The following is a 15,633-nucleotide window of genomic DNA, read 5'->3' on the forward strand; positions in this document are numbered from 1 at the left end:
AAACTCATTCACAACCAAAATCGCTTAAGTCAATGTATATAAATCAGATCAATGTTTCACCCAAGTGTACAAGACAAACTTCGATGTGAATAAAAAGAAAAAACAAAACCAACCGAAACTAAACAAAAATGTGAAAAACTAGAAGCAAAACACAAAGCTAAAACAAAACAGGAAAACAGAGAATGTCGTTTTCATCACTGCTGTGTGGTTTTGCTTCAGACGCACAACATTTTGTGCGGCTACAGCACAAACGCGACACAACAAAGTGTTGGAAAATACTCGATGAAGAGTTAAGACCGACAAGCTGACATAAACAAAATGTGAATACGATCATGACGTCAACCTCTGACAACAGGAAGTGGGAAATAAAAACGTTTGTGATAAAAGCATCTTCCAGATACTTCAATGATGTAAAGATGTCTGGTGAATCCTTTCCTGCCTCAGCGTCTGTGCAAAGTGTTAATTATCAAATAAAAGCCACAACAACAGACAAGGTGAAATCAGCACAACGACTTTGCGTCCGTATCTCCTGCCACCACTCTGCTGCTTTTACGCTTATTTTTAACACAAACGCTGTTTTCACTTTCATTTTAAATAAAGTCCAACGTGATACAGGAATGATACACAGCGAAGTTCAATATGTTGAGTAATACATGTTTTCATTTAAAAAAACCAAACTCCAGGGTTAGCTTAGCTTAGCATGTTACACGGAGACAGGGATGAGGTAAAAACATCAGTTGGTGGATTTTTGATTCTTCCATACATGCAAACAATATAACGATATATATAATGTAATAATTGATAAATCTAAAAAAGGTGACGGCAGGCAGATTTTGTTCCTCAAAACAAAAGCACAACCTAACCTCGCATTTGACTTTGGTGAAAACAAATGTCACCGTATTCCTTAAAACGGATATTTCATCATTTCAAGATCTTTGAATTTTATATTTAGAAAAACATGAATTTAATGAATTTGAGAGATGAAATTATCTGATGAACTCTGATGTTTTCATCCTAAATGAATTCAGGAAATGTTCCAAAATTGCTGATAAAGTGAACACGATGATCCTCACCAGATAAAAACACATACACAGACACACAAACAAAATACTTTAAAAAACAATCAGATAACGCCTTATTTCAGTAACAGCAGGTATATTAACTAGAGAAAAAGTCTGTGTTATTTTAGCTAAATAAACTAAAATACTGTACCATATTTAACACGATATTTGTGTATTCAGTGCCTCTCATCACATGGTTAATACACATATTAAAGGGAATAAAGCCAGCGAGACAGTTGTGTTACCAAAATAAAATACTTCCTCGCCCCCTTTGCGGACGCCTTCCCCTGCACACGCCCGCTCTGCCTCAGAAACTCCTCATCTTGAATATTGAGCAATTAAAAAAGAAAATAATACTAAGCAATAATCAACAGATAAAATTACAAACAATCATTTGGCCAAGTCCGACCTCGACATCTTCTCTACATCATCTGCTTTCATCCAGCATCATTTACATTATTTACAAACCTCAGCATCATCGATATTCCTCACTAAAAAAATAGATTGTTCTACTTCTGTATATTGTGTCATATAGTTTTCACTTGTTGCATATATGCTCAGCCACTCTCACGCACTCTTAAAGGGGACGCTTGCCTTGCGACTGAAGTGATTAAATAAATCGTAAAGCTGCTTTTCTGTTCCTTTTGTTTTTTTAACAGTTACAAGTGATGAAAACAACATGGCAAGGGATGTAAAGCGAAGTGTGGCGATATGTTGTCGAAGACTTGTTGCGACGCCTATATAGCTGCTGAGGCCCTCGCTTGGTGTCAGCTCTCGCTCAGCTCATACCTGCAGGAGAAAGAGGAGCGCGTTTTAATTTCAATGGAAAAACAAGTTGTGTGCGTGTGTCAGCGCCCGGGCCAGTGCAGGGGCCACATCCAAATAAGACGCTTGTGGTTCTGGGTCCCAACCTGAGACAGCCTCAACTAATGCCTCACGGTGCCGTGCCACTCAACAGCCACCGCCTCGCTTCCTCTTCACTGTCACCGGCAGCCACACTCGTGCCTGCCCCCCTACACGAGAAATTCCGCCTCAAAATAAAAGCCCCAGATCGAGCCAAATCTGTGTTTGATCAGCAGTCGCCAATCGCTGTGTGTGAACTCAAAGACGCGATTCGAGAAGCTCGTGGAAACATCGCCCCTCTTCTCAAAGTATCACAAAGTCAGATAGAAGAAGATAAACTGCTTAAAAAATGTTTTTAAAAAGCAACCTGACTGAGCCTTCAACATTCGATTATTAAAGCACACGATCCATATCGCTTTACAAAGCCGTAAAGCAACGAACCATTGTGTCCAACCCTTTGTGATGTCGCTGTTATCAAGTCCACCAGAACCTGGACGGAAAACAACAGAAGATCATTTGCAGTTTTAAACTGAGTAACAGTGACAGTGGACTCCATTTTGCCAAAGACAGTTGAGAGTAACTGAATGGGAAAGAGACGAAGATAACGGCTGCCAGTACCTTTCCCAGAAGGCCTTTGTGCTTGGAGAGCAGACTCTCCTCACAGCCTTCTTCACAGCGACGCCCAGGGTCCGGCCTGTGAGCTCCACGAGGGAGACGCTGAACTCAAACCTGAACACACACACGACACACACACGGAGGAAGATAATGACCAATGATCGCGACTTAAATCAACAACACAGTGTGCGTAAGTGCAGAGAACCCACGCCTGATCATAAACAGGGTTGAGGGTTTTCTTGAACGTGTGAGTTTTCTCCTGCCCGACTCCGTTTGTCGGAAGCAGGTAGAGTGACGTACTGAGGATCTGACCCCCTGATCAGAAGGCTATCAGACTTCTGAGGTGACAAAATAAAGAACACAACTTAACGCATAAACTCACCAGTAAAATGTGTTGGCGTAAACCCTCTAGTGTCGTTAGCTCGCACTGCAGCCGTGAACCACCACGATGAGCTTGTTCCTCTGCGAGCTGTGTCTGACCGTCAGCTGACCTCACCCAGTGGGAAGTAACTGGGGCTCTGGACACTTTCACTACAGCGAGAGTAGTGTGGGGGACAAAGTCTGGGTGAGATTCCCTCTTCTGTTTCGCACAAAGCGGTGGCAATTATCAAGAAGGTTCTGGGTTTGAACCAGCGACTGTATATAGAGATGGGATTTGCTACGATGGCTCCCAAAAGGTGAAATAAGGTGTTCCGATCGTCTCCACTTCTTCATCCCTCCCTCCAGAAACGAAGCCAAACATCCCAGATAAGAACGCGCTATCTTGAGAGGTCAAGACGGTCCCACGTTTTTTAACAGCATCAACAACGACTAAAAACCAAACTTAATGAAACTCTTAAAATGACAGGAACCATCTTGTAAATTAGATTGGTCCATGTCCCATCCACTCAACCCGAGGAGGCAGGGTTCATGACCTATAAAGCTACAGCCACCAGGGGGCTAGCGAGACGCTTTGACTCACTCTCAGAGCGGTCATGTCGTCCATCTTTACAAACAGTCTATGCTGATCACGATTACATTTCTGTCACCTGTAGTGTTTTCATACTTTTACTCTTTCATACATGTGTTTTAATGTATTGTAGCATTCGGTGAGCCGTCGCTCTGATTGGACAGCATGTTGCAAAGGCTCGGGTGGTAATGTGTTTATTTAAGTTCACTTGTGCAACCACCATGACTGTGAAATGTAGTGTCTGTGATGGGGTCGAGTCACTGTTCATATGAGAATGTTAATGTTATAATAAACAATTCAACTCGCTGTCGTAAGGTGAATGGGACGCAAGTCAAGAGCTTCTAAAGAGAGTTCTGTGCAGCCTTTACATTCTCACACGCACTCGCAACATTGGTGTGTCGGAAGTGGGATGGAGAAAGAAATCACTTCAAGTCACCAGCAAAGCTGCTCTGGCATAACGTGGGTTGAAACCGCTAGAACTGCATTCTCTCCCAGGTTCAACTAGCAGCATCGCACAGCTGCTGGGACAACAAAGAGGCTGCCACACACTTGGCCCTGGCACTGAAGGAAAGGCATTACAAGTGCTGCTTGACCTCCCAGCAGAACAGCAGGACCTCCATGGCTCCACCACAGTACTGCAGAGGCGACAGGGCGGTGGCCCTCACCGAAATCAGAGCAGAGAGCAACTGGCCAGCCTCCCACCGTCAGGTTGGAGAGGGCCTGGGCAAGCGCGCAGATGTGCAGTAGTATGCCACCCATCATGGTTACTCTCTAATTTGATGCCACTGCCCAAGAGGAGCTGGCCAGCATGTCCGCCCCATGCCCCTGCTCTTTCTCTTGGCGAGGCCTCTTCATGCTGAATGAGCAGAAGGGGTGCTCTCCACAGTCTACCCAGCAGAGAGCCCCTCCTCCCAGACTACAGGTCAGGGGGCAGCCATCAGTGCTACTGAAGAGGAAGAGCCTTAGGAGGTCTGGTCAAGTCCGGCTCAACTGTTGTAGTTCGCTGGAGACCAGGAGCCGGGAAGAGTGAGCTCTAGCTTGCCAAAATCCAAGACCCGTGCATCGTCGGCCTTGACCTGCTTAAGTACTCGCTTGGAGAGCTCGGCTGACTTGTCAGGGAAAACCATAACCCTCGCAAAGAGACTGGCACTCCAGTCTGGTCAAGTAAGAGGAAGAACCTGTCAAGAGACCATCAACTACCAACCCTCAAGCAGCCACTGCACAGCAGGCACCGAAGTTCCTGTACTCCTCTGGCCACCATCAGCCCCACAACCACAACCTGCTTCAACATCAATCACAGCTTGCTCTGTCCGCGCCACCTGAAACAGCTCATCATCGCCAGCCCACTCCACCTAACAGAAAAGGGACGCTCCATTCTAACTGGAGTGACGCCTGTGGACAGCCTTCACCCGACTCCAAGGTAACCTCACTGAAGCCCTGAAACAGCCTACCCCGCGATGCCCAAAAGCTTTCATAGTGGACACTGATGCCAGTAATGTGGGGATCGGGCTGTCCTTTCACAGGAGGGGAGGAGATGGGGAGCGGTTACCGTGGCCTATTTCTTAGTCAGCACTGAGTCGGGCAGAGAGGAACTACTGTGTAACCCGCTTGAAGCAAGTGACATTCTTCTACTAAAGGCCGCAAAAACACTGTGAAGCTGGGCAACAACTATGAACTTCCAAGTCCCTAAATAAGCCAGGGCGACTTTGCCATGTTGTTCATTACTTTAGCAATTTTGGCTATTAGTTAGGGACATTTAAGCGTAGTTTAAACATTTAAATGTTCCTGAAATTGATCAGTTGTCACATATCACCCAGAAAGGACTCTTTGCTAAATATGTGAGGAAAATACGATACTGCAGTTTTAATAGTTGAATTAAAGTTTAGTTTTAACCCTCTCTATCATGGAAGTTAAAGGATGTTATTTTACTTCGTCGGTCAGTCAGTTGGTTTGTTTTGTTGGCTTATTGGTTAGTTGGTTGATTAGTTGGTTTGTTTGGCTTGTTTGTTTGTTTGTTGATTTGTTGGTTCAAGGGGCAGAGATCCAGGATTTTTCAACAGTTCGATATTTTGAACAATTCTTTCCCAGGGAATGCATAGCTCCAGATGAGAGGGGTTTCACTGAGGACCATTCTACTTTATCAATGTTTTAACAAATAAAAAGTAAAATGTAACTAAAATGTAGAACAAAGTCATCAACAAACCGAAAGGTGTCAACATGTATTATACAACTCAAATCAAATCAAAGTTTGAATCCAGGTTTCATCGTAAAGTGCTGCTCCTCTTACCGGAATGTGGAAAAGCTTGATAACCTCCACCTTCTTCATACTTTGAAACACACCCAGCCTGTTTTTCCTCCATTTGTTTCTCGCCCTCTTCCCTCTCACATCACAACCTCGGGAGAGATGAACCAACATGTGGAGATGTGCCCGAGCTGACAGGAGCTCATGGTTACACTTCTAACACAGTGCGTGACCTTGTGACAGTCATTATCACTGAGAGGTGAAATGATGCAGAAAGAATTAGATTATTTTTGTCCTGGTTGTTGGTTTGGTTTGTTACGTTGATCAAGATTATTTTTTGTATGACTTCTAAACGGTTTAACATTTTAAAACTATTTTCCAAGGAATGAAAGAGAGATTAAAAAACAAAAATCAGGCATTTGGAGCAGGCTCTTCTCTAATATGACACAGTTTGTCTATGTTTTCAAATGTAACTGAAATTGAGAAAAACAAAGTCATCAACAAACCCAGAGTTGTTTTACCAATTCTTTTTTGTAAAGTGCTGCTCCTCTTACTGGAATCTGCAAAAAGCCTGGATAAGCCCCGTCTCGCACACACCCAGTTCTATTTGTAAAGTGCTGCTCCCTCTTACTGGTATCTGCAAAAAGCTTGATAGTTTCCTCTGTCTTCGCCACACCCAGTTCTATTCTGTCCATATATTTCCTCATTCTCTTCCCATCACATCTACATTTAAAGGATGGGTGGAACCAACAAGGCTGAAGTGTCAGAGCTGACAGACCTCATTCACTGCAGAGACACAGACCGGAGCTCAAACTAACACAGTGAAACTCATTGGTCATTGGTCATTGGTCATTGTCACTGAGGAATGAAATGGCGCAGAGAGGAGTTCAGCTGGAGGATCCGGTGACTACTGAACTTCTGAACATCTGCTCTTGTCACGATGAGGTGATGAAGATGTTCTGCCGCACTGATCAGCAGTGTATCTGTTATCTCTGCTCTGAGGATGAACATAAAGACCACGACACAGTGTCAGCTGCAGCAGAAAGGACTGAGAGGCAGAGAGAGCTCGGGCCGAGGAGACAAACAATCCAGAAGAGAGTCCAGGAGCCATGAGAAAGATGTGAAGCTGTTTAACAGGAGGAGGAGAGGCCGCCAATGGCTCTGCTGATAAAGCAGTGAAGGACAGTGAGAAGATCTTTCAACTGAGCTGATCCGTCTGCTGAGAAAAGAAGCTCTGATGTGAAGCAGCAGATCAGATCCCAGCAGGAAACTGAAGTGAGCTCTAGCTCAGAGAGCTTCAGGAGAGACTGGAGCAGGAGATCACTGAGCTGGAAGAGGAAAGACCATGAACTGAAGCAGCTCCTCAAAGACACAGAGGATCACAACCAGATTCTACACAACTACCCCCTCAACTGTCACCACTCAGTGAATCTACACACTATCCAGCACTGTGATCCGTCCTCTGAGGTACTTTGAGGACGTGACAGCAGCTGTGTCCCAGGTCAGAGGTCACTGGCAGGAACTCCTGAGTGAGACAGGGACAGAGATTTTACAGATTGTGTCTCAAGTGGATGTTTTACTGCCACAACTAGTTTTTCAGTGAACAGAGCTGACTTTTAAGATATTCACAGGAAATCACACTGGATCCAAACACACACAGACAGCTGTTATTATCTGAGGAAACAGAAAAGTAAACGTATGAGTAAAGATCAGTCTTATCCTGATCACCCAAACAGATTCACTAAAAGGTGTCAGGTCCTGAGTAAAGAGAGTCTGACTGGGACGTTGTTACTGGGAGGTGGAGCTGGGGGGGATAGAAGCAATTGGTGTAGCAGTCACATACAAGAATATCAGCAGAGCAGGGAAATCAAAAAGATGTAGATTTGGATTCAATGATAAATCTTGGATGTTACTTTGTAATGGAAACAGTCATGAATTTGTTTACGAAGGGGAAAAGAATTCAGTGTCAGGTCCTCGGCCCTCCAGAGTAGGAGTGTACCTGGATCACCGTGCAGGTGTTCTGTCCTTCAGAGTCTCTGACACCATGACTCTCCTCCACAGAGTCCAGACCACATTCACTCAGCCAGCCCCTTATGCTGGAGTTTGGGTTTCTTATTGTTATGGGATCCACAGCTGAGTTGTGTAAACTCAAATAGACTCGAGTCATTAAAAGCAGTGATTTAGATTCTGTGTTTAAATCTTAACTTCTTCTGTCTCCATGTTTGTTGATCAAAGTTCGTCGTGGTGACGCTTTCTGCTCCGCACAGAGATCAGCTGTCAATCAAACACTGACCTTCCCTCCTTTATCACACATATTTAGTTCTCACTTTGTAAAGACAGAAATCTATAATTACACTGGACATGAATGTGTGTTTGAAAGAACTGATGTTGCTGTTGTTTTCTAAATCAAAATAGAAATCAGGTTGTGTGATGTTTTAGAACCTGTATTGATCCTGATCCTCATCAATGAGATGATTATTTGTTCTTTTCTTTTCCACATGTGAGACGGAGGTGAAACAAACTGATTGTGTGTCCATGAAATCACTGAACAAGAGTCACTGAACAGACTTTACTGATGAAATGTGTGAACGAACTGAAAGTTTGAATAAAGAATAATGTTAACCCTAACCCTAATGCGTTTTTTCTTCTTCTCTGTATTTATGAGCGTGGTCTTTCAGTTTTAGATCGAGACTTATTGATTTCACAACAAATTTCATAATGCTCTTCAAAACCCTGCACCTGCTCTCAAATGAACTACAAAGCTTGGATTTCTGCGCTCCAGCTTCAGCTCTTCTCCTCCTCATGTTGTTTTTCTTGAATAAACATTCAAAAGCTCTAAATCCAAAGATTGCCTTAATAAAGCATTTAAATTATATTGATCAGTCTTAAGAAAATCTGTGACAAACCCATCAGAGACCAGCCAGATGCATCATATATCTCAGAAATGGTAGAGACCAAAAACAGAACAAAAATTTGAATCTAATAAAGAGTAATTTTTTTTATCCGTGGAAGCAGTTGATGGGATATGATAAAAAAGCTAATAAATAGACTGTAGTGAAGCAGTTTACCAACATCCAGTAGGTCTTGTAAGCTTTAAGCCCAATTTTCCGTTGAATACTTCAAATGTAGACATAACAGGAACACAACACCCAAACTACAGTTGACAGTATTTGAAAGTAAAGTGACCTGAGTGAAATTCAAATGAATGTGAATCAAATCCTTCGTGTTTTCAACATTCAGAGTTAAAGATAAAAGATGTGTTTGTCTGAGAGCGCTGGATGATGAGATCGACTTGCAAGTGAATGACGTGTGTTGCCTGATCTACAGCCAAGCTCTACGTCTCAGTATAAACACACTGGTGAGTTTCTGATGTTAAAAACACGTACCGTCCACAGACGAGAGCGGCTCCTTGACTGAAGCCCCTTGAGTTCTCCCCATCTTCACGAGCCTGGAATTCGATGTCTCTTTTCTGAGCCCAGGATTTTCTACTGCGCTGCTGAAGGAGGGCCTCAGGCGAGACGAGGGGGCCCCGGGCTCCTCTGGGCTCACCCCACCACCGTGCAGTGACAGGCGCCCAGAGAGATACTGCCTCAGGGCGCCCAGGAGAAGGTCGCCCTCCGATTGCGTGGCTAGGAGCTGGTCAACGAGAGGTCTCTGCTTCTCCAGGGGTTGGCGAGATGAAAGTGAGTAGAAGCTGGAGGGAGAGGAGTTTTGAGCCGAAGTCTGGGCCTTGGGGCGATGAACGTCTGCAGGGATGCCTGACTGGAAACGGTCACTCTGAAAGAGGGAAGACAAGCGCATGTATTCACAGCAACGTTGGTCCATTTGGATATAAAAAGATCACTATGCTCCAGAGAAGGAGATAAACTTGGGATCGATATTCAAATCAAAAGGTGTTTGTAAAGGCTAGAGCAGAAAATTGGACCCCAGTAGTATGCGCATAGGAAATAATTGTCTGCTAATTTCTGACTAATATAACAACAAGGATGTTCAGAAGCTAAATATAAACACGCGTAGCCGTGAAATACTTTCATTAAGGAAAATATTTTCAACCTGAGTTTATGGATGTCCAGGTCACCAACTGGTTTCTGAGCTGTTGTTCCCGAAGCCTCTTCATTTTATCCTGCCATCTTAAATTTTAAAAACCAGAAGTAAATTCATATTTGGAGGAATGGGGGTGGAGCCAGACTGAGAGCTGGAGGACACTGCCCGCCCCATCTACACCTGCAACCTGCACCCATTGACGGTACGAGCTGCCAATCACACTGTGGTATACACCCCCAATACATCCGTGCTTTATGGTCTGTTTGACTCTAAATTATCAGAATTCAATTTAAATAAACCTCAGACGCATTGGAAGAAGACTTGAAACCAGAGACTGAGACATAAACCTTTGGAAAACTTTACTGACGTATATCATAGAGTTCTATAGAAACTTCACTCTTTTAAAACAAGTGAGTCATGAATATGTTGCAACCACTCTTACTTTCAATCGTAGATAAAATGAATATATGTGATTTAAATAGTTATATGAAAAAGGTTTCTGAGCCGTATAATGAAACATATTTACTTGAAATCTTTCTTCTGTTATGTTTTCACCTCTGTCTTATTGTTTGTCGCAGTTTATAGTGACAATGCCTGACAGTGTTTAGGGTGTTTACGCATAAATTATTTAAAATAAATTTCAAACAAAATAATGAATCTCAAATGTGCGTGAAGGCGGTTTGAGACTCTGTTTCTGTGCTTTACACGAAAGTATTATAAAGAGAATGAAAATAGATATACTGTGTGTAAGTTTAGAGACATAACAAATCAGAACGTGGCTGAATTTCCTGCTCCCACTCGGCTCAGTGAGAGCAGTTCAGTGCAGGCCCCACACGTTGCGTTAATATGAGACTTTCATTCAACATCTGAACAAAATAATTGTTGACATGAAAATAAAGCCAATTTTTGAAAAACAAGTTATTAATCCAATTATGCCGTCATATTAGCATATCCATCGGCTGCGATAAAAGCAAATTGTCACTGGCGGCTCCATTAACGCCCACCTGGGAGCACAGAGATGCTACAAGCCGGAGTAACGGTAAAATTATCATAACAATGCCAACATAAACGGTTAACTTCCTCACAGTCGTCGCACTGGTGTGTGCGAGGCCCCTTCTGGTTGCACAGTATATGCAGTTAATTTCCCCCGCACCCTCCAGAGCCCCTTATCCTCCTGTTCCTTTTTTTGTTTCCACCAAACCTGGAGCCCCGAGCCTCGGCCACAGGCCCCACGTGGTCTTTGGTACAATCCCCCAGCAGGGGAACGGCCTGTGCGGTCGAGGCGGAGAACTGGGTCACATGAGAGTCACATGAGCTGTGAACTCCCGGAACCCTCCGGTATTACTCGCTCAACGGTCTGGGAAAAGTCATCAGTTAGGATTGAGAAGCAAGTATAGATGACAGCGAGGATGACACCGGGCCCCCTGCCAGAAGGTGTGTAGTCTTTGTGGGAGTTTATATGACTGGGTACTTGTTTGAACGTGCAAGCGCGGTGTACTGCATGTGTATGTGTGTGCACTTTATTCATAGACAGAGGCAGGTGACTGTGAACGGAGGGTGGCTACATGCAGTGATGCAGGGGTAAAAACAAACGCCTCCGACTCTCGTCCCTCACACGTGTAAAACTGGGAAACAAGAGGAGATGAAGCTAACTGTTAAAAAACATACTTCTGATCCACTGCTTAACACAGATGATTGAGCAGGAATGTGGTGAGGAAACATTGTGATAGCCCAAACATCTTTATGTACAGCACAGAGACCCACAGATGCAAAGTGAGCTCCTCAGAATTCCTCCTCACCTTGCCGGGCCGCCAGGCTGCAGAGGACAGCGCCTTGGGAGAGGCCGCAGGACGCTGAAGGCACGACTGCAGGCTTTTCTTTTTCTGCTGAGCTCCACTCCACCGGCTTCACCTCTGGTCCACCGGGTCCATCGCCTCAGCTACTGCCTGTTAACGACACAGCAGAGACGGGAGATGAAGAACCGCTGCTCTGTCTCAAATCCAATATGGAAAAGACAGGATCCGTGACCCCATGGTGGGAGAGCAACAGAACAGAACCAGTGAAGATTCAAGCAGGGGGAATGCCTGGACCTGGATGCCGCTTTTGCAGAGGTCCGCCCTGCTGCGGCCTGAGACCCTCCTCAGCTTGGATAACTCCTCTTGGACAGAACCTGCTGGTAAAGCCGTCCTGCCAGGTCAAAACCCGCAGACAGAAACACAGGGAAGCTTTAAACCGCATCAGAACACACTAATTACCAAAAAACATATCCAGGGGTTGTTTCAAATAAGAAAATAAATACGACTTCAGAGAATTATATCTGCAGCATTTCACCCCCAGCAGGAGGGAAGCGGTGTGGACGTCCCCATCACTTATTACAGAGGTATAACTGCATTCATTCTCATTCCTGTGTTGCACCTTTAAACCTTTCTATACTGTTTATCTTTTGAGGGTCGGAGGGCGTTAGCTGGAGCCAATCAGCTGACACCGGGCGAGGGGCCGGGCACAACCTAGACGGGCTGACGACGTGTCGCAGGGCAGACGAGTATCCGAGTCTCCAATTAACCCAACGCTAATTTGCACGACTGTTGATGGTGGGAGGAAGCCGGAGAAAAACATGCAAACTCCACGTGGAAAGTTTACGAGTTAAAAGACAGGTTCTGTCTCGGTGACTCAGCAAATCTGTTTGTATCGGCTGTTGAAACAGTGACACGCCGACGAGCAGCTCGGCCATTCGTGTCGCTTTCTTCCGGGTTACATTTTTATCTCAAGTTGTTAAAACTGTCTGTGCACTAGAAGTCAAACGGGACATTCTCCTGCGTTTACTGACTTGGCAAGAGCAGCGCTTCAGCACATGCTGCAGCCACAAATTTCCTCTGCATTTCAGCGAGTGCACAAAAGGACAAGCCTGATGGGCTGATGGGGCATTCGCGCTGTTTCTTATGCTTCAACATGCATTCCAAACACGGCTCCCTGGCAACCGATCAGGGAGAGCAGCGCCAGCACCAGATGGGGTGGCGTGGAACTAAATGTTAAAGGAAATATGGCCGCAAAGCAATAACATGAACCCGAGGCATTTGGCAGGATGTGAGCGACGATGTCACAGCACTGAAGTAATACAGGCTCCAGATGTGATGTCAGGGACGCGGCCCAGCACCGAGGACGCAGGACTGAGGGTCATAAAGTGGAAGTCATCACCGCTAAACACTAAGTTTCAGAAAGAAAGAGACGCCTAGGAGGAGAGTGGTTATACTCCACTGAATATTGAGACAGAGTTTGTCAAAGCAGAACTAAACTGGACTGTGGCAGCAGAAAGAAAAAATACTATTTTAAAGTCTACTGGTTAAGAGAAGTCATGTTGGAACTCCTAACCTAAGGCAGAGAGGACTGAGAACAACAGACATTTGGGTTCTAAAGTCGCCCAGCCCCTCCAGATAGTTTCAGGAACAACAGAGAGAGCAGCTCAAGTCTGGTGGAAACTGGTTTACAATTCTACTAACAAACAGAAATGAGTGAAAACTGTTAAACAAGAAATTAAACTTCTCCATATATCAAACATTTTTACAGTGGGGACGGATAGATTTCTTTATGGAACTGGTCCGAAACCACATCTGATCTATTTCTAGCTTCAGGAATTCCTACACAATAAAAAGTTTAACGCATTTGATATTCAAGAAACAGAACCGGAGAATGAAAATGAAAATTTAAAGTTGTGACTACGTGAATTATGTTCATGATTTGGCTACTGCACATTAACTGGAAAGAGAATCCAGGAATGAATGGGGAATCAAACACCTTTTTCAAAAAACTTATGGTCCAACAAGACTTGCCATGCTAAATCTCATTACGATGTTGGACCAGTAAATAACAGAAAAGTCAACGTGCACTTTTGCCTCTGAATCTTTGATGGAATCATCTCTGCCGTTAAAGAATCGTTTCAGCCTTTAGACTCCTGCAAATGAATTACATGACTCGACCGCCGCCAACAGCTGCATCATGTCAGCCAGCCGCCATCAAAGACGCGTAAACGGGTCTCAACGCAAGTCACGGCGGGCTGGGAAAATGGGCGTTAGGGACGCAGAACAGACGGTATCTGACACTGCAGGTTAATAAACGCTGGGAGCACCCCACCGGGAGATTCACGCTTCTCAGCAGACTGAACTTGAGCTGGACGAAGATGCGGGATGTTGTCAGGGCCGAAGCTGCACCCCCAATCCAGAGGAGCAACAGAAAATGAGCTTCTCATCTGGGCGTAGGATGACCACAGTACAGAGAGGAGGTCAGAGCAGTCAGGAGGTCGAGGCGTCAGGAAACCTGTCTTGCTGGATGCTGATGATGAAATGGATGAAATTCCCTCTCAACTGGCCAATGTGGGGCTGTTCTCACAGATCTCTGCTCCTCTAGTGATACACTACGATAACAGCAACTTGTTTCACCAGGAGATTTCACTCAGGTTATGTAAACACATGAAATTCAGGATTTCCCCTCCACAGAAGAGAAGGTATTTTCACCTCCGTCCATTTGTTTGTTAGCAAAATGTACCGGATGGATTTCCACGACGCTTGGAAGGATGAGGTACGGGTCGGGGGAAGCCGCTCAGCGTGCATGTGTAAAATGTCCCCATGATCTAAAAGTGATATTTAAAGTCTTTTGTAGATGCCTGCACATGTTGGTGCTAACATGATTTGTCTCGCAGTGACGTGTCTCTCCCACCCTCACAGATTTATAAATCCTTACCAACATGAGTTCAGGGTGTTATCTCCACTTTCCTCTGAAGGAGTGTTTTCTACTCGGCTTGAAAATAAAATAATCCTTCAAGCCTGTTCAGTCTGTAAAGGTTCTTTCAACCAAAGACTGAACGTGTGTTTTATCCAGGATTCATTTCTGTCGATCAGTCTGTAAACTCAGGAGCTGTCTCCAGATAGAAGAAGACGTCCCTTCAGTTTAGCACATTAAACTTCACTGCAGCTACGGTGAGAAAACCTTTTATAAATCCGTTATAATATTTCTGCTGAAGGAGTGTAAATCGGTGCAGAGCCAAATAAAAGTCTGGATCTAGCAGATTAAAATGTGCGAGTTGGACTTCTTCAGTCGCTGTGCAGACACGTCCAACAATGTGCAGCTGAGATATTGTGGATTCAAATCACGAGTTCGTATGTTTCTTTAATAGTTTTAGATCTTTAGAAGACGCTGAGTGACGCTCATGCAGCTTTTAAACCAAAAGACAAACTTATTATTATTAAATAACTCAATTTCATATACACACACACACACACATAAATTTGATTTCATGTAACTGCTAAATCCTGTTTATCAGACCTCTGCTAAACTCTCTTCCATAACGCGGATTTCACTGTGTCTGTTTGTTGGTTGGTTTGTTTTAATTTGTTGCAGAGCTCAAATACATAAGTTAATAACAACTCAACGTATTCATTAAATATACACACTGGGGATGAGAAAGCGAAGGAGACGCCTTGCAGGAGATCGACCCTGCTGGACAGCTTGTCCAGCATCCTGAAGCGCTTTGCACTACGGACGTGGAGACATCGTAGGTGTAAACCTCCCTCACTGGAACAGAGTGACACCTCCCGAACACGCCATCTGTGAACACGCAGAACACACACTTAGAGCAGGGAATCGAACACGCAAAAATCAAACATAAAGTAACTTAAAATGATGACGCTCATGTAAAGTAGAAGTACGCAGATAAATGTATTTGGTTACTGTGAAAATACTGAGGTGTTGCTATGCTACAATTACGTGGTGTCCATTCTAATCATCCTACATGGCTGTTCTTCACTGGATACCCGTACGTGTGAGTGCACATGGGAGAAAGTGTGTGTTTGTTGTGTTGCAACGACACTCCCACATCCCACCAGGCC

The 15,633-nt window shown here is 44.4% G+C and overlaps 1 protein-coding gene across 1 annotated transcript in view; it reads right to left on the reverse strand.

The window, feature by feature from the left end:
- LOC118117888 (receptor-type tyrosine-protein phosphatase N2) overlaps positions 1 to 9,648 on the reverse strand; it is a 238,940-nt gene extending 229,292 nt beyond the window's left edge. The window contains exon 1 of the mRNA XM_047342116.1: positions 9,097 to 9,648. Coding sequence (XP_047198072.1) covers positions 9,097 to 9,535 — 439 coding nt within the window. The 5' untranslated portion in view covers positions 9,536 to 9,648. The remainder of the gene's footprint in view (positions 1 to 9,096) is intronic.
- Positions 9,649 to 15,633: the final 5,985 nt, after the last annotated feature.

The sequence above is a fragment of the Hippoglossus stenolepis genome, chromosome 11, assembly GCF_022539355.2.
Source record: "Hippoglossus stenolepis isolate QCI-W04-F060 chromosome 11, HSTE1.2, whole genome shotgun sequence".
NCBI lineage: Eukaryota > Metazoa > Chordata > Actinopteri > Pleuronectiformes > Pleuronectidae > Hippoglossus > Hippoglossus stenolepis.